Source organism: Amblyomma mixtum, chromosome 1 (assembly GCF_055824585.1).
Source record: "Amblyomma mixtum isolate Tamu chromosome 1, ASM5582458v1, whole genome shotgun sequence".
Taxonomy (NCBI): domain Eukaryota; kingdom Metazoa; phylum Arthropoda; class Arachnida; order Ixodida; family Ixodidae; genus Amblyomma; species Amblyomma mixtum.
In genome coordinates, this window is record NC_143012.1 from 263,397,956 (window position 1) to 263,423,696 (window position 25,741).

General features: G+C 44.4%; 1 protein-coding gene across 1 annotated transcript in view; it reads left to right on the forward strand.

Moving 5' to 3' along the window:
• LOC149371600 (cell adhesion molecule Dscam1-like) overlaps nucleotides 1–25,741 on the forward strand; it is a 184,964-nt gene that overhangs the window by 88,693 nt on the left and 70,530 nt on the right. Inside the window, exon 3 of the mRNA XM_089585203.1 lies at nucleotides 21,384–21,545. Within this exon, the coding sequence (XP_089441329.1) occupies nucleotides 21,384–21,545 (162 nt within the window). The remainder of the gene's footprint in view (nucleotides 1–21,383; nucleotides 21,546–25,741) is intronic.

Genomic DNA, 25,741 nt, shown 5'->3' on the forward strand with positions numbered 1-25,741 from the left:
GTCGAAGCCCTCCTTTTTGTGATGCTGTGTGACGAAAAAGCAGCCATGTTGTGTAGTATTATAGCCTGCTTACTCCCGATGATCATGAGAAATCGGCTACTCCGACGCCAGATGTAGATTTGTTTCTTGCTTCTTATGGTAGCGGCAGTTGTATTTGTCCTCAATTTAGAAGCGCCGTTTCAAACAACGAGACACTGTCTTCTCATTCGTAACGCACGTTACATTAGTGTGCAGGACGAGGTATTGTAAAACCGCTACACGCTTTACCAGAACCTCCTTCTCTCAGCTCCTAGCTATGCTAAGCATCGTCGATAGCTTCAATATGGGCGGCACTCGGAAATTATTTATTTACATGTATGTGACGCATCGCGAATATTAGCGCAATTTTTAATTGCAGCTCGTTCCAATTCTTTATTTTCTTAGTTAAATGGAACTGCACAGAATGGCTTTTGCCTGCGTTCACTAATGTTTTATTCTGACTGAAGCAGTAACGCTCTTTGACGGCATCCAATACCTCTTTTATATTGAATTGTTTTTTTTTCTAGTGTGGAGCCCTGAAGCAGTGCTGCAACTCAGTGCAGTCTTCAACGGAATTGTAGAAATATATAAACAACAAAATAAAGGAGCAGACGCCAAGCATGATCTCTTTCTCAAGACCGCAGCTCACTCAACTGCGCTTACTTAGCCGTCTCCATGTGAAGAATAAGTGTAAACAACTTACCAACAGCCCAGCGTTTTAAACTCTATGCTACTTGGCTCTGGTTGTTTTGGTTTTGGTTTATGGGGTTTAAAGCCCCAAAGCGGCTCAGGCAATGAGAGACGCCGTAGTGAAGGGCTGCGGAAATTTTGACCACCCGGGGTTCTTTAACGTGCACTGACATCGCACAGTGCACTGGCCTCTAGAATTTCGCCTTCATTGAAATTCAACCGCCGCGGCCTGTATCGAACCCACGTCTTTCGGGTAAGCAGCCGAGCACCATAACCACTGAACCACCACGGCGGCCCGCCACTTAGCTCTAAAGGATCACACCAGACTAATAGGCATTACCTTGAATTTTTTTTTCTTGCGACTAAGAAAACCATGTAGGGTTTCGTAATTCTCGGCAATTTATCCTTCAGCAGAGATATCGATGTTTCCCCGACCTTCCTTTAATTTTGAAAGGTTACAAGTATTTCGGCAGAGTAAAACGTTTTGCTACAGAAGCTCTATATGTATTGGCTGCAGAGTATGCGACGAAAAAAAAAAAATTTTCAGCAGCTGAACCCGTCACATTTTTCCGGAGATAGTTAGCGTACCGTATTATTCTCTCCTCTCCCAGCAAACAAAATGCCTGTTCTTCCCGTAACGCATCTCGATAGCAAAACCAAGCTTCTCCACTGATTTTGTAAACACAGATTTCTTGCTGTTATGCTATTGTCCTCCTTCCAGCTTGTGCGTTACAGTAATTGACAGCCTGGTGTATTAGTCTCTTTGTGATGTATTTTCTTAGGCTGAACTTGCATGTTTACTGATTGGACACTTGCAGTTGTCCGATAGTGCGACTAGTATATTTGAAAATAAAGAAATAAATGACTAATTTCAGCCAGCCATGTTCCAGTGCGTTGTAAGTGTATGGAGGCTCATAAAATATTCCTTTTATATAGACATATCGCAGTACACACTTTAATGACGTCACCCTACTTCACTTCTTTCGTGTTGGTCCGAACAGGCGCAAAGCGTAGCAGCTTTGTGTCGCCTGAATAAGCGACGCGCCCTTTCCCGCCGTGCTTCTCTGACCGGTTACGGCCGGCGAGCACGCTCGATAGTTCCGCGACGCTAATGGAAGGTGGCCGGGCAACGCGGCCAACGGGGAGGAATTCCACCATTGCTAACAGAAGCGCGACGCCCGCGGCTAATGAGCACCTAACGGTCAGTGTCCACTGGCTCGGAACGCATGGCACACGCAACGTTTTGCGACATGAGGGAGGTCGGTAGGACGGCTATAACCTGTTTTGAAAGCTCGTTTGTTAGGGCAAATTATGCTGTCGCTGTAGATGCCCTATTCATGGAACAGGCTCACGAATACGAAGTTAGCTTGAGCCTCCCTTCTGAGTCCCGAAAGCAATCCATCTTGCGCGAATATAGATTGGCGCTAATCCGCCTCCAATACTGACACAGCCCGGGCGCCCTCTACCGCAGAGGGGAAGTAAAATCGAAAGTTTTGTCGCGTTTCTAGCTCACCAAAATTGCAGTATTGGAAATCCCCCTCAGACGTGTGCCTTATTCAGCTACCTTTATACCACCAGCAAGAAAGATCGTATGCGCCATTCACGAGGTGTCACAAATGCTTATTACATCATAAAAACAAGTAACCTCGTCTTCCTACTACCCTGCCTAAATGAAGACATGCTCCCAAGAAAAAGCTGGCGTGGTAGGAAGATCTTCCGCAAGGATAATTACTATGCTTTAGAACCTGCTCTGATACAGAACCAAATATGCTTGTAAATGTTCAGGAAACTCCACATGCACTTCTTCGGGATTGTCTTTCAATACTGCACTTCAGTACAGAACTTAACCACGCTCCCTTTTTCTGCTTATCTCTGGAGCCGAGCAGCTCGCCTCTGGCACCGCGAATTCTCAAAAACAAGCCAATGACAACAAGTGGGCTGAACAAATCATTTTTGGGTGTGGGTATTCTTTTTACCTCTCTTTCTTCGGTTTTAGTTACTATATATGCAAGAGACTGTCAGAGAGGTGATAAATTCTAAGCTTAAAAAAGAAAAGTATAAAATTCAGGGGCTGGGTGCACAATGCACGGAAAAGAAAAAAATAAGGGACGATCTGACACCTGACGTGAAAGTTCTGCACAAGCAGAGGAAGTTACCCGTAATAGCTAATTTTGCTAATTTTTTGCTATATTGAATGCTTTTTCTCAAAGCTTCACGCAGGCGACGGGATTTCTTCTGGATGGTGAACGCAAGCGTAGGTGGGTGGCACTTCTGTAGGGTACATGGGTGCACCCAATCTTCTTCTGTAGGGTGCACTTCTGTAGGGTGCAGAGTTATGTCGAGGGGAGCGGTGAGTAGCTAGGCAGCCCAGTAGCTATACGGGTGAGATGAGGAGGTGGCTGGTGAGTGGTGCGTCTAGAAGAAACCTGAATTCAATCTGTGTCCTTGGAATGAACGCCGGTGGCCCTTTTTCTTTCCGGTGCTCCTGGTATAGACATTGCGGAGAGAGTAGTTTGGTGGGCTGAAGGGGGGGGGGGGGGGGGCGGAGATGCCGATTCTAGAGGTCTAGAGAGAGGAGTAGGATTAGATGGTGCATCTAAGGGTGAATGCGGGGGCGACCGTGGGTAACGACAGGGGGGAGGGGGGGTGCATTGGTGCGATGGCTAGTGGGGGTGGTTTTCGACAAAGCAGGCTTCACTATGTAAGGCTGCAAAGGGACTGCAACAGAGACGTCAACATTTTCGCATTGTGACAGTGGCACTGGTTACGGAGTAAACCCAAAGAAACTAAAGAACTTCTTGTTCTGCATAGCTCTAATGCTCTTAATGAGGATTATTAGGTAAAATGAATGCATGTATTTTTAGGTATACATTTTTATCAGGGTAGTAAAAGCTGAAAATCGAATATATGTGGAAGCAACAATTACCTCGCCATTTACCTCAATCGTATAACAAAAAGAGTTCAACTGAAGGCCCAAAAAGTAAAGTATGTTTTGGATGAGAACACAAACAGGCGTAATATAAACTCCAGCCTCGATATCCGTGTGCCAAACTACAAAAGGAAATAGTTGCGACTCCCAGAATACGCTTTATGTAAGCATGACCTAAAAGATATAAGATTTTCTTTTTTCCTTTGTTTGTTCACTGTTTGTGCCAAATACACACGCAACAGAAGGTTTACTAAGGCGGTCCCTCAAAATACTCTCTCATAGGCATGCCTTGCACCGAATGCGATGTCACTCCAAAAAGATCTGATTGCAAACCAACCGAATATAAAAAATCGTAACGAAATAGACTTTTTGTTAGGCCCTTAAATAAGCCTATTTATTCTGCAGTAAAATATTCTGCTCGAGAATATTTAGAAATCTGAAAGCTTCTTGGTATAGAGGCCATCTGCGCCGTAAAAATTTCGATCTAACTTTTCAGTGCATGAAGAAAAGCGAGAATATTTACACAGGAATTGTCGCTACAGAATGCATGAATATGAATCATACGTGACATCAGTTTCTGCGTCTATTGAAATAATTCCTTTAGCCTTGCATCTTGGCCCAAAATGCGGTGCAAGAGTTCATTTCTTTATTTTCCGCCACCTCTCTTCATTCTTCTGCGCCCAAACAAGAAACAATTTTGAAGTGCCAAGACCCAAAGGTGTGACTAACATCGCATCACAAGAACAGGCTTATAGTCTTGGTAAAAAGAGAGCAAAAGAAACAATAACCGCTCAACAGTGCTGCAAGCTACCACAACTTACTTCTTTTCCGGCAGAGAGAAAATTAGGGAGAAAGACAAGGGTGTCTCGTGCAAAGCTCTAGAAAAAGAAAGCAATAAAAAATTTAACAGACTTTTGAACAGGATCTCTTCTTTTTTGGCTTCGTGAAAGAATCGCCTCTTCTTCCTGCCGCTAAAAGTCTAGAGGAAAGCTGTGACGATCCGCGCCAAAGTGCCTTCGAGGAGCAGCGTACACGTGACTGGAAAGCATTGGTCTTTTGTGACGACTGCGACTTGGTCGAACGAGCACACGCGTTCTTTTGACGTTTAAACCCTTACCTCTTCTTTCTTTCTGCCTATTTTCATTCTTTTGCTTTGCGCTTTCATACTCTCTTTCTTAGTGACTGAGTGAAAGGCGATGGGTACTCCTATTGAGTATTCGATTCACCTTCCCCCAACCTAACCTTATTATTTTTTTTTCGACGAACTGTCGCCCTTAGTGTAACATTGCCTTCCGGTTTGAAAATCTGAGGCTGTGGTGACTTCTACCATTGCGTTGAAATATCTGACTTTGTTAATGTATTTCTCTAACATCTTACTTTAGTCTTAATGCTGACGAGTGCAAGACAAAGCATTCTTTATTCTTGAAGCAAAGAAAAAAAAACGCGTACAATGCTTCCTTGTGGGCCTTCCCTCGCATTCATTTTTAAATTTATTGTTTTATGAGTGCAAACCGAACAAAAAAAAATTCATGGCATATAAAAGTGCGAGTGTCTCGAAGGCGTCGTGGAAAGTGCTTCATTTTTGCACTTTTCCTGCTTCGGGCGTCGATAATGAAGATGTGGCCCTTCCCTGCTTCGTCACGGACGGGCAAACAGAGAAGTACAAAGGAGCTCGTTAGTTGTCCCAATGCCTTCCGGCCAAATAAGTGCCTTCGTCGGCTAATCAGTGCCAGAAAGGCAGTTCTGCGTCCCCGAAGTCATGCAATTAAATCGCTGTCCTCTCTGTTATAGTGCTAGATAAGGTGGCTTTCTTAGCATGAGCGCATTAATAACGATGGAGACGACTGGAGTGCGGAAATAATGGTTAGCTTGAATAGACAATGCAAAAAACAGAGACAAAAGATGTAGTACGGCAACACAGCGCTACTAACAACCGAGGTTTTTATTGAGTGATCCTTTGTTTTCACACCGAGATAAGACCCTGCTTGGAAAGAAACAAACTGAAGCCATCTTAATTGACTAATCTCGTGGAGCGTTCGTTGGCAAGGCGTTGATACCGCTCAATAAAGGAGAATTTGATGTTCCGGATATATCGCCGCAATACATGATCCAGGTGGTTATGAACGCATATGCAGACAGTAAAGTAAGATTTATAGTATGCCTGTATGCCTGTACACCATAGGTACGAGTGAAATAACTGAAATTTCACTCCGGGCACGTTTCTGGAGATAGAGGACGAAATGTTTTGAAGGAATCAAATCCAGTTTGACTGTCTCGGCACGTCTGAGGACACTGCTGAGTCTTCAAGGTTATTATAAAGGCTAGTACAATGCTGCATAAAAGAACCTGAAAGAGAAGCCTTTGTGTCAATAGAAAATAGAAGTCCGGCGCTATGCTATTTCTCAGCCTCCATTGCCTCATTGGCTAGATGAGGGGGAACAAGTTCATGATTTGATTTCTGTCATAGCAGCTGGGATCGAATAGGACCAAAATCTTGACAGTAGAAGCTATGAGGCAGCTATCCTCGATCATAATTTCTTTTTTTATTTTTTCTGTGATAACAGCACTTCGGCGCGGTCAGGGCTCTGCTTACTATGCTCTCTTTTAGCGTATTATTCATTTACACAATATGTAAGCGTTTTACAATAATAAAACTTAAATTGGCTTTATTAAATGGCATTATTAGCATAATTTTCCCTTTCACCAAAATGCTATCTATCTTTTATGGTGTGCTGTTATATCGCACTGATTCTATATTTACCGCATCTTTCTTCTGCACGAAGATCCGCTCGAGGCTTATTTGGATTTTAACAAACAATTTTCTTGTTCCCATCAAAGTTCCTTAAGGAAAACACATTTATGAATGTTTATTTATTTATTTCATTTTCATAGCATGTAGACTACTCATTTTGTAGCTTTAAATGTTTGTCCCAGACTTCGCTTTTTCTCCAAGAAACCATGTCTACTCAATAACAGAGGGTCATAATGAATGCCACTGGTTCACCTTTTTTGATGCAGATGCATTGTCTACATTTATAAGGTTTACTCAATCAAGTACACATTATACTACTTTTTTCAGTCGGTTTGCAAAATTTGTTTTCCTCCTTGAAGCAAATATGTCACAAACAACCCACTGAGCATATTTCGTGATTTTTTTTTCTTTCCAGCTCTCACGTGAACTGGGCGGGTATTATCGCACTAAACTCGTCACAATTTTCCACCTGCCAGCCATTCCAACAGCCTATACGAGTAACCAATAAAATTGGAGAATACGTTTATGTAACGGCATCACATTACGCGGCAAAGATTACTGGCGTGGTTTTATAAAGGTGTGGGAGGTGGGGGGGGGAGGTATTGAGAGAGTTAAGATTGTGGGAGGGAGCAGTGTTATTTCTTTCTGTAACAAACGCTAGCTTAACTTTGCCGATTTCAATCAAGGGCTTTTTGAACTGCATAGTCTGTTTTAGGTACAACGAAAGCAACGACAAGGGCGAGTTTACGGGCTATTTGGATGGTAACAGCGAAAGACACACAGGGGCGCTGATCATTAAAATGTACCTTGTGCTGTATATTCACCGCAGCGCAACAACCGCAACGGCTGTGGCGCGACGCATTTCAATAACAATTTATACTTAAGTCAGCCGTGTGGTGGGGTCTATTTGATGCTTTTATCATCACTCTTTTCAGCAAGGAGAACAAAGAAGCACTTTTCGGAACGTAAATTACGAAACTATCAAGCTACGGCGTCGCTCATTTCAGTTCTTGTGTTCAGTAAAATTCCGTTAGCTCCTGTATAAAGATCGGGGTTCATGCAGTGGAGCTGATTTTCTTTTTTAAGAGCCTCAGGAGCACGTTGCAAGCTGACCTAAACTCGCAGAGACGTCACTGAGTGCGCCAGGTTGTCTAAAGCGACGCTGGCAATGGCAGCTGCAACGGTGGGACTCAGTCTGCGGTGGCCAAAACAAGGATCGATAGGACCAATGGGGCAAGTTAGCGCAACAGCCGGTGTTTCGCAAAAGACGCAAAGATGAAGCCACTGTGGAGAATTTTCGGCTGCTCCTGCAGCCCTCATTTTAGAGTTTGTTTTGTTTCGGCACTTTTGAACGAGACCAGTTGCCAGCACTAACCACAGAAAATTTTGAAAGCCGTTTCTTTTGCTTTGATTTCTGGCTTTTTAAACTCCTATATTACCTCTACGGCATTCATAGTGCAATTTAAACAACAGTATAAAACATCGCTGTCTCAGCGCCTGAACTGAAACAAACTGAAATAGAGAGGCCGGTTGAAAATTTGACCGCTGATAGAAAGAACTATGGGACGCCAGCTTGGCAATGGCGCCTGGCAACAAACGTTTCATTTTTAAGCGTAAGTCTAACAACTGCATACCTATTGCTGGGTGAGCAATAATAGGCCGCAATTTTTTTTCATATAATGGCTTAAGTGTGCCAGCTAAATCAGCGACTTGAGCTGTTAGTTTAGCCAACATGCTCGAGTTACACCAAGCGGAAAATTTCTCTCATTAAAGACCGCTGAAACTTGCTCGTCGCAATTTTTAATAAGGAGTCGGAGGAAACACCTCCAGTCGTTCTGGCACAGTGCAAATCGTCTCACTTACAGCGTTTTTTTTGTTGTCTGTGAAGGAAGCAAAGCTGAAATGCGTTTAAACCCGTACAGACCTCAGGGCAGATTTTCTGAAACTGAGCTGCGAGCAGAAACATCGCCTCTAGAGGCGTTGCATCTGATGCGATAATAGCCATGTCCACCAACGCCTGTATGATTTGAATACTGCGAGAGGAGTGGAAGGAGCTAGGTTTATTTATCAAGAAGGTAGATTAGATTCTATACGAACTCAAGGCAGAAATAGGTTTTCATCATCTGACGGCTGCATATAACATGAAATGGTTAGGAGCATTAACAAGGTTTCGAATGAAGATTTCCGTTGCCTTGCATAATGTAGCACAGCAAATACTTGTTTTTACTGACACCTTTATCAAAAATGGTCAAAAATCTTTTGAATGGAAAGTCACGCATGCGTGGCTTGTCGGGCAGCGAGCCGACCTTTCGGCTACTATGCGCAAAGACCAGAAAGGTTTTCAGTATTTTACTACGAAATATGTTGCTCTTTTTTATGGAGGCTAGAAAGCTAGTCACAAGGATTTTTTTTTAGAGTACGGTCCTTAGCTGCTCTTAGTCACGGTGCATCCGCACAAATATGTGGCGCAATGTATGCCGAGTGAAGTCATCTGACGACTCCCGAAAAGAAAGCCCATTAGACATAGATCGAGAGAGATGGTTCCAGGGGAACAATTGTTATCGCAGTCAACATTCGGAGGCCCAGAGAACTAGGTAAAATTGTCGGCAATGGCTGAAAAACTCTATTAATGGTCTGTTTTCTTATTGCTTGTACCGCCCCTTCAACGCCCCCCCCCCCCCCCCCCCCCTCTCCTCAATTCTTTTTCTTGCTTGTTACTAGCACATTTCAATTACGCTGCAAAAACAATATAGTGTAAAATATCACGATGTTCGATTTCTTTTCCGGCGCGCGGCTGTCATCCTTACACGCGGAATATTTTTTTCCGTATTCATTTGAATGTTTTCATTCTTCTCGACCTAGTTTTTCTCGTAAAATGTGGCAAACCATCAAACAGACTCAGTGAACGAAAACTTTTAACGGGCTGAGTATCTCTTTTTAACTTCGCTTGCTGTCGCACACTCCGGTTAGAAAGCGCTACCGTGATCACCTCCGCTAGTGTGCATAAGCCTCCGTGATTTTTAGCATTCATAAACCCAGCGGAAAAGTGGTACCTCTATCATCTCGTGTCGGCTTACTTCTGCAGCCAGCCTTCAGCGAGGTGGATAACAGCATCAGGAGGTGCAACACCAGCAGCCTAACTGTGCCCAGTGCAGAATTAAATGCCTATTGCAGTGGATGTAGTTAGGCTCAGGTGGACGAGTACTTGGGGAGTTATCATTCTGAACAAATCTGCACGGTTGCCCTAACTAGCAGCAAGGTCGTCGTAAGGCTGCAGCCTTGCCAAGCGTCTAGAGTTCACCGAGACTGAAGTTTAAGGAAAACGGTGGGAAGAGTACTAGTTAAGGCAACAGCCAAGGACACCAACTTTTCTCCGCTCCAGCACCGAGACCAAGGAAAATTATTCTTCTACTGCACGCTTTGTGAGGCTTACCCCAGTATCTAAAATGTTTCTTGTGACAGACAGAATTGTTGTTAAGGGGTTCGGTAGCATATCTAACAAAAGAAAAATCTAAAAAAAATTGTTCCAACAAGGCTTTGATTTGAAGTAGCTGGTTGTAGAATGACGTGGTTTATGCAAAAAGCATACTGGCGCTAGAAAACTGAGACGGAGACGCGAAACTTGTGTTGGCGCCAGTCCTTTCTTAAGCGTGTTGTCTCCGTTTGTTAGCGCCAGTACGCTTATGTCATAAAAAATGTGTCCGAATCTTCCCTGTGGTTTTAAACAGACAGATATTTTCCAAGAGACCTCACTAACCTGATGTGACTCACGCTTGGCAGCTCACCATTTGGTCTGTACTATAAGGTGGAAGTTTTCACTTACATTTTTCAGCGACGACGCCAATCCTTATAAAGAGCCGCCGCGGTGGCTCAGTGGTTATGATGTTCGGCTGCTGACCCGAAAGACGCGGGTTCAATCCCGGCCGCGGCGGCTGAATTTCTTTGGAGGAGAAATTCTAGAGGCACGTGTACTATGCAATGTCAGTACACGTTAAAGAACCCCAGATGGTCGAAATTTCCGGAGCCCTCCACTACGGCGTCTCTCATAGCCTCAGTCGCTTTGGGACGTTAAACCCCATAAACCAAACCAAACCAAACTAATCCTTATAAACCAATCTTTATTGGTGTACATAAAGATGTGGCTATGCTATTCAAAAGGTTCGGTCAGCTGCAGGACGCTTTCAGATTTTCAGCTTTCTTTATCTTCCTTGTTGCATTGCCGCTGTTACATTCGTTGAGGGTTTCTTTGCTCGCATAGCTGTTAAATCTAAAGTTTAAGCTGGTACGACAGCACACCGCCTTTAATGTCGCAGTGTATCGCGTCGTTTCGTAAGCGGTGAAATATCGTAGCGGTGGACAGAGCAGTCTTTTCGCCCGCATGTTTGAAGAAAATATAAAAAAAGAGCATGTAACCACTACCTTGAAGAATGGGCATTGTAGCTTCAGCAAGACATTGAAGTTGTAGCGAAGAGAAAAAAGGACTTTTCCTTCTTCTCCATCTTCAGTGACGCCTATTTTTCATAAAATGGGGTTAAAATACAACCGAAATAGAACCTGAATACAGAGAGAAGGTGTGCAGGGTGAGAAAAAGTTCGAAAAGAAGCACAGAGCAGGTGCTTCTGCCATGGCAGAAGTGCTTGCCTTTTTCCTCTCAGCAACAGCGCACATTTTTCTCTTCCCGCTTGGACTTCTTTTGAGGCGTGTTCTGTTTAATATCAATCTATGTCAGGCTCCTTCCGCGCACATCCATTTTGCACTGCATTCGTTCGATATAAAGCAATCTTTTATGTGTCGTCATGCAGCCGACGTTTCCTTTTTTTTTGTGGCAGTCGGCGTTCTCGCAGCACGCCAATGTATTCCCTTGTACGCCGCATCAGGAAAAGACAGGCGGTTCGAAACGAGAACACGTCACAGCCCAAAACCTTTCGCATTTGTAATAGGTATCGGACTTGGACTTTCTGCGAATATCTTTCTCGCTGTCATTTCAATATTTCTATGTTTCTGGAAACGCAATTGTTTGGCCTCTTGTTCTTTTTTGTTTGCTTTGTGGATTTCCAGTCGAAAGACAAGATCAATGACGAACCCCGTTAGCTTGTGTCTGTAAACGCAATTTAAAGTTGTTAAACTCGTGTCATTCGCAACACGTGCAAGGAAACCCAGGAAGCGAGGCAATATATCAGGCAGCTCGAAAGCAGAAAATTGGTATATCCATTACAAGGAATATAGTGCTCTGGTTCTTTCAGCGTGCTTGTAGACGAGGGAACAAGATATGCGGTGCAGGCAAGGAGAAGAAATGGCACCAAGTACAGAACAACTAACTTTAAGAAGAAACAATAATCCTCTTGACAGCTATTGAAAACACGAGTGGCGCTCAAAAGCCACCTTTAATTAGCAGAAAGCTGGTGGACACCAAGAAATATGCTAAACAAACAGAAACCATGGGAAGCCAGCGGAAACGCGCACCTTTATACGTTCAGATGTGCTCAACGATTAATAGGACGCAATGACAAGACCCAACAGTGTAATCGACGCCAATCAGGAGCGAACGGCACGACCAAAAGTACTATTACGAGCAGTATAGATAGAAACTGGGAAACGCTCCCCACTCGTTAAGCTTTACTGCGGAATTGAACTTCAAGGATGGTGTTAAAAGCATCGTAAACACTGAGGAATACTACTTTGATATATTTCTTGCGCAGACATCTTCATCAATAGTAAACTGCTTGCGAGTCAACTGGGGATGGTGTTGATGAAGACGAATTTTAATGGCGCAAGAGCCTCTGTTGCCAAAGAGTGCCTTGGAACCAGGTGTTTTTCGACTACTCAAGGTGGAGTGAAAGACTCATTCTCAAAGCAATTCAACCCAGATAATCTGAGCGCCTGACCAGGGGAAAGCTGGTACTTACTGTATCACCGGTGGGTACCAGGCGGCACTGGCGATCGAACCCCGCATCTCCCGCATGCGAGGCGGATGCTGAACCACTTGGCCACCGCTGCGGTCAACTCTTGCCTTACACAATGCTTTGACTTGTGCGACGGAGGAAAGTGAAGGTTGGAGGCATAGCACATTTGGCCGAATTTTTCGCGCATGCTTTTCGTCTCGTGGACAGTGCGCACGCCTGTATAGGCAGGTAATATCTCCAAGACTGCGTTGAAGACACCTACCCAGTAAACAAAGCTCAAGGAAGTAAAATTACCCTAACCGCGAAAGCGCTGCTCTGTTGCTTTATCGAAGACAATGTTTTTCTCTGTCATTCCGTGTGCAACTACGTGCTGCACATGGAAATTCTGTGTATCTCAACTTTACTATTCGGCAGTTTCATGTTTTTGTACCAAGCACACACACCGAGCCCGACAAAAATGGGCTGCAACTACAGGGGCAAGAAATAGCGACATGGGCGAAAAAGCAACGAATTATTTCATGCATTACGCCAATGTGCACAAGAATGGGTTAGAACTCAGTCACCTAAAAAGACTGCAGAGTGTCCACGCATAATCTGTGAAATCGCTTACGATAAGCAGCCCAAACCGCAATTTCTGGTGACGCATATTTATCGTGACCCATTCTTCGCGTCATTACGGTGAACCGCCGAGCAAAGGCATCAAAACTAGGAACACACTTTAGGCAGAAAACGTTCATTCGTTTTTCATTCACGTATTCACTCTTGACATCATTTAGACATTCATGTCTGTGTTTCCTAAAGCGGTACACTTCCTAGGTGCTTTTATTGCTACCCTTAAACCTTCTGCGTTCCTTCCTATTTGAATGTTCATAAATGGAAATAAAATTTTAATTCTTAATGGCTGCATTTTTATTTCTCTGGCTCCAGAGTGCATCCACATGGCATTCACCGGTCAATGTTTCTTTTTATTGCGCAGAACAATCAAGACTGCTTTAAAAAGTGTGTAAGTTACAGCACTCTCTACGGCGTTGCAGCGAGGCGGTTTATTTTTCTTTATTTTCTCCCGTGAAGTTCGTTTTCCCAATAGAATATCGGGGGTACTCTCGCCCGAATACTCGCTCGCACGCTCCGTGCAAGCCCCCATTCCGGCAGAGTGTTGCATCCACTGAGCTTGCGGCGTCGCTTGAGCGATCACGCGCAGCTGCCTACCAGAGTGGTGTCCGGTCATGGCATTTAGGCACGCGTTCCCCGTCCCTTGTGTACAGCACGCCCATTAATCAGCCTAATTTGATTGCGCGCCTCGTGTATATCCCGTAAATAGCAGAGCTCTGCCCCTACTCTTCCACAAGTTCCTCTTGTACTCTCAGCAACTCTACTCTCTAAGCTACCTTATTGATTGCGAGTGTGGTTTCATAGAGGGACGACACAAGAGATACCTTTATTTAGAAACGTGTGTTGACATTTCTAATGGGTCGGAGCAGGTGTCAATGATAACACACTGAGAGTGCTCGTAACTTAATAGTATTATTTTAGCGTGTTCATTTACTTCGCTTCGTTTTGCGTGTAATTCAACGAAGTGTAGTCACTGTCTCTTCTCGCTGTGGCTACAACTGGATGTGGTGTAACTGCGCTTGGGGAAAAAAAAGAGGGAAGTCATTCCTACTGAAAAAATTTCAACCTAACTCTTTGTCACGGGAAGGTGTAAAGCATGAAATGCATCGCACAACAGGCGCATAACATTATAGAACGGCTCACAGATAACAGCAGCCGCAATCGGCATTTGGCCATATTCTTTCGCTTCCGGACATGTGATCGCCTTCGCCCTTTTATACTCTTAGACGTTGGCAGCGCATATGTCTCCGCGGCTGCTTTCGTGAATTCCGAGACCCTCCTCCGTCAGGCGCTATCCTTCAAGCTGAAGAGAACGCCTGTCGTTCGCCGCCGATTTTTGCGTCCCAAGCGCCGACCCATTTATACACTTATTCCTTTCACTTTTGACAAAGTCCCCTGCGTTCCTCACTGCGTTCGATACTTGACGTCCTTTAGCACTCGCCCACTGTTCTCCGGCCATTGCGGGGCATTACGCCACCTAAGCCAGCTTCTCATATTCATCGGCTGCAAGATAAAGCTGTCATTGCCAACAAAAATATAGGTTTCCTATCTGTTTACTCACCCAGCTACACTGCAGGGTCACACGAGGAACGCTAATGCCCTCGAGCATCTGGAAGCACAAAACTACGAGATGAAATATTACAAAGACGATGATATAAAACACGTAGCTCGTGAGGCTATCAATCAGAGCATGCAGTTTGACAGCCTACCGAGATGGCCGAGTGGTCTAAGGCAGTGGTAAACAATGATGTTTCGTTTGTGCCGCTGAAGGTGCGAATCCCGCATAAGGCTAGGATACGGGAAAAGTTTCCCTCCTGGATACAATTCAGTGTAAAATGTTCGAAACGGATTAGTTCGGTAGCATATTCGGCGTTAGATTGGTCGTCGTTTCTGAACGATGCTTGTCAGAGTTTACAGACGGTAATAGCTAAGAGTTATCTTTTCAAACAACGCACTTGAGTACAACACACACAAAAAGGTAGGACGGCAAGCACAGACGCCTATGCTTGTCGTCCTCTCTTTATGTGTGTACCTATATAGCGCCTTGTTTCATGAGTTCAAAAACAGAACCTACTATCCCGGCAACATATCTTACTGAAAAGCTGAAAGCTTTCCACGCTTTTAGCTCACGCATTTAGATCATGCATCCTCATCGGCGCCAAAGAATGTCATTGGGTAGTTTAAATGAACGCATCAATATTCTACCAAGAAATGAACTCCGGTCGAGGATGAGTCTCAGACCGCTAGCCAATACTTTAACGTGAGGACATGCTTTCAAGTTTCGACCAAAGGATTTGTCTTTGTCGGGGCTTAGATGAAGAGAAATGTTTTATTCGAAACGTATGCTAGAGCACAGCGGCTACGCCTCGACCGAAGTTAGTTTGGTTTTCTGTTCTTCATAAACCCGTATTTTGTAAAAAAAAAATACTAAAAAGCAAACAACTTTTCAAATTCATTTCTTAATTTCTGAATATTTTTGTGTGACAAGAATCGTTTTTCTATTATCTTACTTGTTTCCCTCTTAGCGTGTGATATTTAAAGTTATTCAGAAACTTTGTGGCAAAATAAAGCTAAAATTCGCATTTTTCTGCGAAGAGTCTATCCCGTCTCGTGCGGCACACGACTGTACTTTTAAAATTGGTCGCCCGCTTGTCCTCAATAAACCTCTGCGTTACACCTCGGCGGCAGCTTTTATCACTATGGCCATTGTTCCAAACATCAGTCAGTGAAGCGAACAGCAACTGTACATACTTTTCCAAGCATACTTCGACAAGTTTGTTTTTGCTTGTAATGTTTCTGAAGTCTGTTTTGTATGGCTAAGCATTGATAGACTGTCCCTCAGCTCTCCTGGACGCACACTCGCAGTCCCCAGCCCAGGTACACATTATAACTAAAAAAAAAACTCTTAAAAATTTTAACGAAGCAAAGGAAGGGCAAACTAGAGGCAGTGGCACTGTTTTTAGGCGTAGTATACAAAGTGATCAGGGTGGTGTTCATGCAGTGGCTCGAAGGGAGGAAACTGAAGCAAACTTACAGCACAATTACACAATTACACAATTACAGCCCTGTGTGCAATCGTACGTCAATTGATTTCAGCCAGCATCGCTCGCCTATTCCTGGAACCTTTGTGAAAAGCATGCCGCATTGCTCATTTTTACGTGACAGGCACAGCACAGTGCAGCGCTGAAATCAACTTACTGATCTGGTGATCATTTCCAGGGGTACTCCGCGCACACAACGAAGGCACGGTTCTGTAGCGTGCTCCTGGTGCGTTGTTAGGTATTTTTCATTTATAGAGTATTAAGGGCTGATTATGAAATCTGTCCGCCGCTCTGGGCGGATTTGCTCGTGGAATACTTAGAGGATGCAACTATCTCGCTACGGTGATAAGAAAAGAAACAAAATGTGACGTTTTCATCTGAGCGTACCATGTGTTACCGTATTCCTAAGGTGTCCTTCTCCATCTGAGCAGGCCTCTTTCTCCAATAATACATTCGTGCTTAAAGTTTTAGACATCTCATTTCTTACAGCTGGTCGCGCTGCACTAAGATCCCCGGAAATCGTTTTCGTTTCTTTCTTCAGATTTCTTTCAGTGGGAAACTACGACGGACTTTCTAAGCGGCCATCACCGAAATAAATATATCGTCGGCCCAGCGGCACAGAAGCAGTGGTCAAGCGCCGCAGTACAGCCGAGAAGAGGAGCCGCTATACAGCGCTGGCAACGATCGTAATCGACCCGGCGCTCTTCTCCGTGTTCGCGTCGTCTTTAGAATCGATGGCACTCGCGGCTGTCGACCACAGACACCGAGAAATGACTGGTTACTGCACTGCGCTCTGCCCCGAGTCCCTGCGGCACGTCCCCTCAGAGACGCAGCGCCTCTGAAAGGCCACAGAAGCAAAAAAATGGAACATTGCAGTTATGTTGTGATAAATACACTGGACGATTCATGGTGACCCAATATATGGCGCTCTGCCTGGTGGGCTCTATGGGAAATGCAGCAGTCAAAATAGCGGTGAACAAAACAGCAAAACGTAATTAGGGAAAAAGTAAAACAGAGTAACGAAGATAAGCGGAGGAGCAAAGGCAGCTTAAGCTTTATTTTGGGAATCCGTACTCTTTTTGCTGCTGCTATGCGATTTTGAGCACAGATACACGAGTAATGTGCGAGCTACTAAAGAAGAATGGAAGGGCTAAATAAAGTGGAATGCACGTGGAAGCATCATTTAAAATATATGACAGTTTCTGAGGAAACAAAAGAAATTGGGTAGAAGCCAAGGCATACTTAAATCCTGCATCAAAAGATGGGGATTTCCAAAGGATGATGTACCTTTGGAACAAAATCACTGAACAAATCGAAGATGAAAGCTTTGATATTTGTGTATCAAAATCTGAGTGGCGATCAGTGATGCTGATTTGCTAATACTATATTTTCTTTCAACTCGGCCGCACAGTTTGGCGAGAACTAGCAGGAACGCCCACACATGGAGATACATGCTGGGCTTGGCAGGTTGATGCCGAATGAAAACCATGCTTTCGACCCCTGAAATGATACCGTTCATATGTGATGGCACCATGGCCACCATGTCTTATTCAAGTGTGCTATAGGTTATGAAATCAAATGACAAGGTTTTCGGTTTCTGATCGCTAAATTTTTTCGGTTCATCGGTTCACTCTCACTGCAGAAATTCAATTCTCTAGCAAATAGACGAGTAGGCATGGCTGAGAGAGAGTTGTGGGACGAGGCATTGTTTAAATTGGTGCTTGATGGTTTGGTTTGGTTTATGGGGTTTAACGTCCCAAAGCGACTCATGCTATGAGAGACGCCGTAGTGGAGGGCTGCGGAAATTTCGACCACCTGGGGTTCTTTAACGTGCACTGACATCGCACAGTACACGGGCCTCTAGAATTTCTCCTCCAAAGAAATTCTAGCCGCCGCGGCCGGGATCGAACCCGCGTCTTTTGGGTCAGCAGCCGAGCACCATAACCGCTGAGCCACCGCGGCGAAATTGGTGCTTGAATTAGCGGATGATGTGCATTTGAGTAAATCATGAGGCATGCTGATGAGTAAGCGTACGAAAATCTTCAAACTACAGCACTTTGAACTTTGCGTACCTTGGACCTTATGTGACCTTCATGCCCTTTTTTTGCAATTTTTGTACTGTTCTTTTTTTTTCCTTTGTTTTCGGCGGTCTGCACGTATTTTTTGTATTTATCTCTGTATTTTGTGCTGGCAGTATTGTCCTATGGCATCTCATTTCTCTTCGCTTTTATTTCCCTTTTCTTTGTGTCTCCTGTGACTTTGTCTGGCACTCACGAAACACTACTCTTTTGTTATCGGTATGGCTGATAATGCTGAATGTGCCATCTGTACATGCGACAAGAATTTAGCCCGCACTGTTTGCGTATACCATTCGTACAAAGCCGAAAGGCACTCTGCCACACATTGTGGCGTATTGAATCATGCCCATTGACTGAGATGAGTATTAGAGAGTTGTAGTATAGAGCGATCCGTGATCCGCTACTATGACCCACTTCCTCGGGCACCGCTGCGCGTGCGCAGTATACCATGGGGCATCAGGTGGCGCCACGTTCTCATCAGCTACATGTGCGCCTGCAGCGTCGGGTACCAATCAGCGCGTACATAGTGGTGCCCCGCGGAAGCCGATCATGGTACCGTATCGCAGATCGCGCTATACTATAACTCACTATTCTCGGACAGTTACCGCGGCGATCGGCAGCGGCGACGGCCTCCTAGGCAATGCTGCGCTTCTTGAGAGCGTGAGACTTAACCACTGGTTGTGCGTTCACAGCATGCTTACTGACCTCCGTTGATGACATCATTTTTTCATTACTCCCTCGTCTCTTATGTTTCATATTGCCTCATGACTTTCTCCCAAATCAGGGCAGCAAACCAGTTTCTAAACCCGGTTAACCTCCCTGCCTTTTCGTTTCATCTTCTTCCGCTTGCTTTTCTAGCCCATAGCGACTGTTTTCTTGCAGGTCTTCTTCCTTTCTTATTGTTCTTGTTTCTGTTTTTCTGTCATTACTCGCATCATCACTACCATCTTTAGTTTTACCTGTATCTATTTGATCTTCATTAAGATATGAGCGCAGTTATCAAATGATTTTAGTCCCAACTTCGATTAGGCATTGGAAAAAGTCGAACTGTCAACAAACACATGCATGAGCGTCTAGGCGACTCGGCCGACCTTGATAGTCGGGGCTCTTCTCGCGAGTTGGTTCGAGCCTGGAGGAGCAAAATCGCACTTGCTGGTCTTAGGCTATCGGATTCGGCGCCCGTATTGTAACTAAAGGCGGGTTCTCGGCTTGGCAGACAAAAAAAGTCGAAAAAGGAAATGCGTGTCCGAAACATGATTCCGAACTCTAGATTGTTCTATGGCAGCTTGTACTATAAGGTCGCCGCCGCGGTGGCTCAGTGGCTATGGTGCTCGGCTGCTGAGGCGAAAGACGCGGGTTTGATCCCGGCCGCGGCGGTTGAATTTCTTTGGGGGAGAAATTCTAGAGGCCCGTGTACTGTGCGATGTCATTGCACGTTAAAGAACCCCAGGTGTTGGAAATTTCTGGAGCCCTCCACTACGGCGTCTCTCATAGTCTGATTCGCTTTGGGACGTTAAACCCTATAAACTGAACTAAACTAAACTGTACTATCAGGTCGAACGTCTGAAAAATAACTCATCAACATATCACTTAGAATGATATTGTGCCATGTCTAAGAAGCGTAACGACATTTTAGATGTGATAATATTTGTCAGTATCGAACAAAGCCGGTCCATTCAGGGCCGTGGTTTCTCTGAAAATTACGTGTCATCAGGGAGCTCATGAGAAAGCGGCGCGGGCAAGAGCTTGTTCCTCATATCACGTTCGCAGCAGTGTCTTACTTCATATCTGGCGAGCAATATGAAGAAAACGCCTCGAGCAAACAGAAACGAAAACTGAACCTTGTTATTGCCATAGAATGTATGCCCACGACAGAACATGCACCAGCTTCCTCCGCTCTGATGATTCGCAGAGTCGATTATATTCCTGGCCTTCACTTTAAAACCTCTGGAAATGCTTTTTTGCTGCGACTGCGTTCTGAAAATTTCCTCTATGTGCGTGCCTTTAGTAATAATAACATCTGAAATAAACCTTTAAACAGTGTGGGTGGGCCTCTTGTAATGAATATCGGCGTGCAGTGTGCCTTTAAGAAAGATTTATTAAAATGTCTAGTGGTCGCCGCCGCGGTGGCTCAGTGGTTATGGTGCTCGGCTGCTGACCCGAAAGATGCGGGTTCGATCCCGGCCGCGGCAGTTGAATTTCTTTGGAGAAGAAATTCTAGAGGCCTGTGTGCTGTGCGATGTCAGTGCACGTTAAAGAACCCCAGGTGGTCAAAATTTCCGGAGCCCTCCAGTACGGCGTCTCCCATAGCCTGAGTCGCTTTGGGACGTTAAACCCCATAAACCAAACCAAACCCTAAAATGTCTAGTGGTGTACCAATGCGGTATGAGCGTCCTCAGAAAACCAGATTATTTCAGAAATATCAAAATCCAGAAAAAGAAAGTGTACTAACGAGTGCTTATTTTTAAAGCTACGCGCTTCGGTGTTCTTCGCTTGCATTCTGTACGGCGTGCAATACTCACAGAGAGCATTCGTTTGCCTCGGTATGGTTTCACGTGCAATATATTATTCCAGCCATATTAAGTCTACCAACTCCCTGATGACAGTTTCTAGCTAGTGTTCTCACCGGTGCCTGCCTTGTGTTTCTGATAAGTCCTACCGTGACGCTTATTGATAACTTAAGACTACTGTTTTGACTCAGAGTGGCACTACAAAGACCAGGCCTATTATGCAGGGATGCACTGTTCTAAACAGCAGTTACTGATGAATAGCTAGCAAATGTCAATAAAAATGCAAAAATAAAAATCTTAATCTCATGTTTCCTTCACATCTGCATGAAAGCTGGTGCACTGAACAAAGCCGAGCAAATTTTCTTCAGTGCGCCACCTTTAGTAAACATAAAACGAACGAACTCAAGAAAAATGCCTAATGTAGGCTTTTGTAAGTAGCTTCAAGAACTTGCAGTTTCTGGCTGACTTAGCTCACTAAATAAGAATTTGAAAATCGCTCTAATTACAAAACGTAAAATATCCGGTCCAATGCTTCAGAGACTTGAGCTGTTTTGCGTTTTTAAAGTTTCAAAGTTTGTTAACAGCATGACAAGAAGAAATTACACGTGAAAGATACAACAAAAGAGCCCCTGTTACGAAATCTCTGAAGAAACCTTTGATGGTCAAGAGAAATTTTATGCTCTGGTATTTTGTTAGGCTGTACCCAACTTTAAATTACAATTGAGACAATTATAAATATCGTTTAATCAAAGACAAAGAAATTGCGCGCTTTCGTTTGCATGTTTCCCACTTATTTCCTGAAATTAAGGTATCTACACGTGGCCAACAGTTGGGATGTTTTCTCTTGCAGTGCTGGATACCAACTACGAGATACGCTTCTCAGACAAGCATGTCATTGCCGGCAACCCTGTCCTCTTGCGGTGCCCAATCCCCAGCCATCTAACGGACCACGTGTTCGTGACGACATGGCAGCGGGTTGATGGCTACGTCATCACAAGGAACACTCACGGAGGTATTCATATGCCAGAATCTCACTTTTCTCCCGGCTTCAATTTTCTTTTTTTGGGGGGCTAACGGTATTTTCTTTCTTTTATTCACTGCGGAGCGTTCGCTTTTTCGTAAGCACGTTATTTATAACTGTGTTCAATACTGTATTCGACTTTTTAATTTGAAACTTATAGACGACGCAATATTTACAATAGTTAAAAAAATTCAGATGCGCCAAATAGGTGCGCTGTCACTCTAGTAGAATGCAGTATCGAAACTAGACACGCGAATTTAACGGTAAAATTGCAAACCCTCTTTAAGTGTTCTTCAGTTTACAAGCGCTTCAACAGAAAGGCCAATGAAAACGCGAAACAAATCACGAATGAAGTTCGAGCTTCGGCTAGAGACAATATGTATTTTTTAGTTTTAACCATTGCTGTTTAACCACCTTTTTTAAATGATACAAAGTTCACCAAATCTGCATCAGGCTTTTCTAAATAGCACGAATTTTTCGGCGAAGTAGCCGCCGAGATACGATGAACAACGAAATAAGAAATCTGAAATAGAGCACCGCTACGTAGGATCCTAAACTCTTTGGTGTACGTCATTCTTCCAGGTGCTTTCATTCAAATGGCTAAAATTGGCGGAATGGAGAGGTTGACCGGAATAAACTTCTCTGTTCACATCTCAATCCTCACACGCATTTCTTTTGGAGGTCGGTATATTATTCTGTGAAAAAAAAATTACGAACATGTGCATCCCGTAAAGTAAGGGACATTTTAGGCTTGAAATGCTCCCATACCACAAGCAACTCGCAGCTTCCATACACTTTTGGCACATTTTGCCGCTTGAATTTACACTAACTTCTGCAAGACATAGAAATAAGCAGCGTAAGTCATTGTGCTTTGTCTTCGTATTTCTCTGCACTCTTCGCGCCCTCACTCACCAGCCATTCTGACCAGCTTAGCCTTTAATAAGCATGACTCTGAAGACATGGCACCGTTTCTAGTTGTCTAGGTGTTTTCATATTCTGTATAATATTGCAACAGAGAAGAGCCGTTTGTACTCGTGATTTTAAATTTCGGACTGCACAATGCTGCAGCGGCGCAGTCTCGACTCCACTGAAACGAAGATAAAAGAACTTTGTCTGAATGGTGTAGGAATGAAAAGATTTTCCACTGCAGTAGCAAACAAGGGCTCTCGTGCAAACAAGTTCCAAGCGCTGGTTTGCATTTCAAACGAATTCATTTTCAACGCCTACGGACGACATGTATCGATATCTGATCTTCTTAGCCGTTCCGGTTTGCCCACCTTGGAATCTCGTCGCAAAATGCATCGCTTGAAAATGTTATTCGACATCGTCAATAATCACACCAGAATAGACTTTCACACTTATATGCATTATAACAGAACACGACAAACTCGGCACAAACACGATAAAACAATTGTAGTTCCCAAATGCAGAACCATGCGTACAAGCTGTCGTTCTTTCCCACAACGATAGGTTATTGGAATGCATTACCTCGCAAACTGGACTCCTTATCGTCAGCCGAAACATTTTTATCTGCAACCAACCCCAGCCGGTCAAGTTAGGGTATTTAGTTCGATTCTGGAGTGTTGCCCTTGTCGCGTGTTGTTTAGTACTTTAATGTAAAGTGTTTGTTACTAGTCTATTATTTGAGTTGTTCGGCAGAAATTTTGTTGCCTACCTGCAGGCCTTCTTTTTTTCCCTTTTTTACCGTTGTTTGCTGTTGACAAAGCACTGTGGAATTCCATCCCCACTCCTGCCTTGGCCTCCAAAAGGCGGCTGGCAGTATTGAATAAATAAGATAAAAAAATAAATAAAACTGTTCATGAGGCAAGTAGCAATATCTGAGGTCACTGTAATGGATAAATGCCATGAAAACTTCCATTAGAGACTGTGGCACCGGGAGGAAATGCGTATGTCTCAAATGCTGCGTTAGAAGCCTGGCCTCATTTCTGGGAATCTTTGGCCTCTTCACTGCACATAATAAGAACATACCGCCTATAGTCCATGGCCTCCCAACTTTCATTTTCTGCAGTTTGGCTGCTCATATTATTCTTATAACCTGGCTGAAACTTCGCAACGGAGCATAGATATAGCTTAAGTTTTTTTTTTTCAAATAAATGCTGATAGCAGAAAATAGCTAACTGCACTTAGGGCGGCGAAGTTTGAAAGTTTGAGTCGAAAAAAACGAAAGAAATCTCAAGATTCGCAGAAAATAACTGTATGCCTGGGCTAGAATGTCGGTATATAGTCGGATTATCACGGACCAGCAGCGCATGTTAGTACACGGCCTCTGGAATATAACCGTATATGGTGTTTTTTTGTACCATGCTTCATGTTTCGCAAAACAAGTGTATTAGCAGGAACCTAAAGTGTCGACACGAAGGGAGGGGGAAAATGTTTATGGTACTTATGACTCGGCTTTGTGCCAGCGTACTTAACTTTTCAGATTTCACACGCAGATTTGCAAGCATTCTTTGCAGGAGCAAGATTCAAGTCCCTTGTGCAAAGCTACGAACTGGATATGATGCTATACTTCCGTTATTTCTGCGTAGCTAGAGCAGAGAGCAGTTTATGTTTTAGATAGCTTATTCCAATTTTGTGGGTATTGTAATTGGACGATTAATACGTTTTCCTCGCTTAACCGTCGCTGACACACTTCAAAACCGTTGACCCCACCCCATGATCACGAGCGCTACCGAGCGCACGCCGACCACGTAGGATCTTCCCCTGAGGGGGAACAAAGAAACGACATTCTGTCTGGCAGAAAGAGGGCATTTATTGCTTAAACAACAATAACTCTAGCTGCGAGGCGGACACACTGCCTTGTTAGTTAAGGTAACTAGCTACGGAGAGTGCATTGCGTGAAAGCAAGCCCAATCTTCAAAACATGCTATGGAGGAGTCTCCTGGTGTTTATGGACTTGAGGTTGGTCTTGCAGCGGAGGTCACGCCGACAACTTCCACGACGACTTCCGCTGTGTTCCGAAGACGACGGGAGGGTCTCCGATAGGACGACTCGCATGGCCCTTGCATTGCATGTCCGTATGCCCACGAAGAAAAGGACTGTTGAAAACTGCAGGCCAGGATTCTGCAGTAGTCGCCAGGGTAACAGCAACCGGAGGTGCCTGTTGATTCGTCTCGCCACGGCTGCCCCGGATGAATGCGCCGACAGGATACAGGAAGCTCCGTAGCCGCAGGCGGAAGCGGCACGATGTACACAGAACAGCAAGGCTTGGCGGCTGCACTGAATCTGGAAGATTGCCGAAATGCTCTCCGCATGCCTTTCACGTATGTCACGAGAGGGCAAACGGCGTACGCAATGGCTTCGAGGCGCAGTGCTTAACTTGCAAGCAAAGCGTGTCGCTCCGCTGTGCAAATGCAAAGTTCGAGCAAACAAAGCCCTTTCTTGAGTTAAACAAGACTGCTCAGTTCGTGCGAGGTTACAAAATACGTGGGCAAAAAAGTACGCCCCTCCCATCACAACGGTCCGGTGGTCATCTCTGTTCCGACGTGGTGCAGGCGGCTCCGTAAAGCCTTAGGGCTAACTGCCACTCAGATAACGACCGACAACGAAACAAAAGCTGAAGAGGTTTGCATTCACGCAGCCGCGAGGAGACATCAGCCCTATGGGGTGGTCGAATTCCATTCACTGCACGAAGCAGCTTCTGAGCGGTCGGCGCACACCGCATCGGAAGCAGTCCGAGCGCCCAGCGCCGAGCGAAAAAAAAAACAGCGAGCCCATAGCGGCACCCATGGCCCTAATTCACCCGGCTCCTGGAACCGCGACTCCATATAAGGCTTCAACCATCCTAATTTTTATGTTTTCACATCGAGTATGTTTCATGCCTTAGAGAAAAAACAAGTGCATTTTGTCGTAATTTACCTGGACCTCATGTGTACGCCATTAATCCATCCACGTGTACGTTATGTTGGTAAATGTAGGTTCTAGTACACATTTGCAACTATGTTTTGTGAGATAAAATCCCAAAAAGAGACAAATGTTTAAAATAAGGATGATCGTCATGACAACAATTAAGCAGAAATTCGGCGTCTCATATTACAGTAAAAAATTGTGAACGCAACACAATAGAAGTCGTTTCTAAGGATTCGCATTACATTATTTATTTCTCCTGTAAACACCTAATGCATGCAGACTCAAATATATAATGCAGATTATTTGCAGAGCTTTAC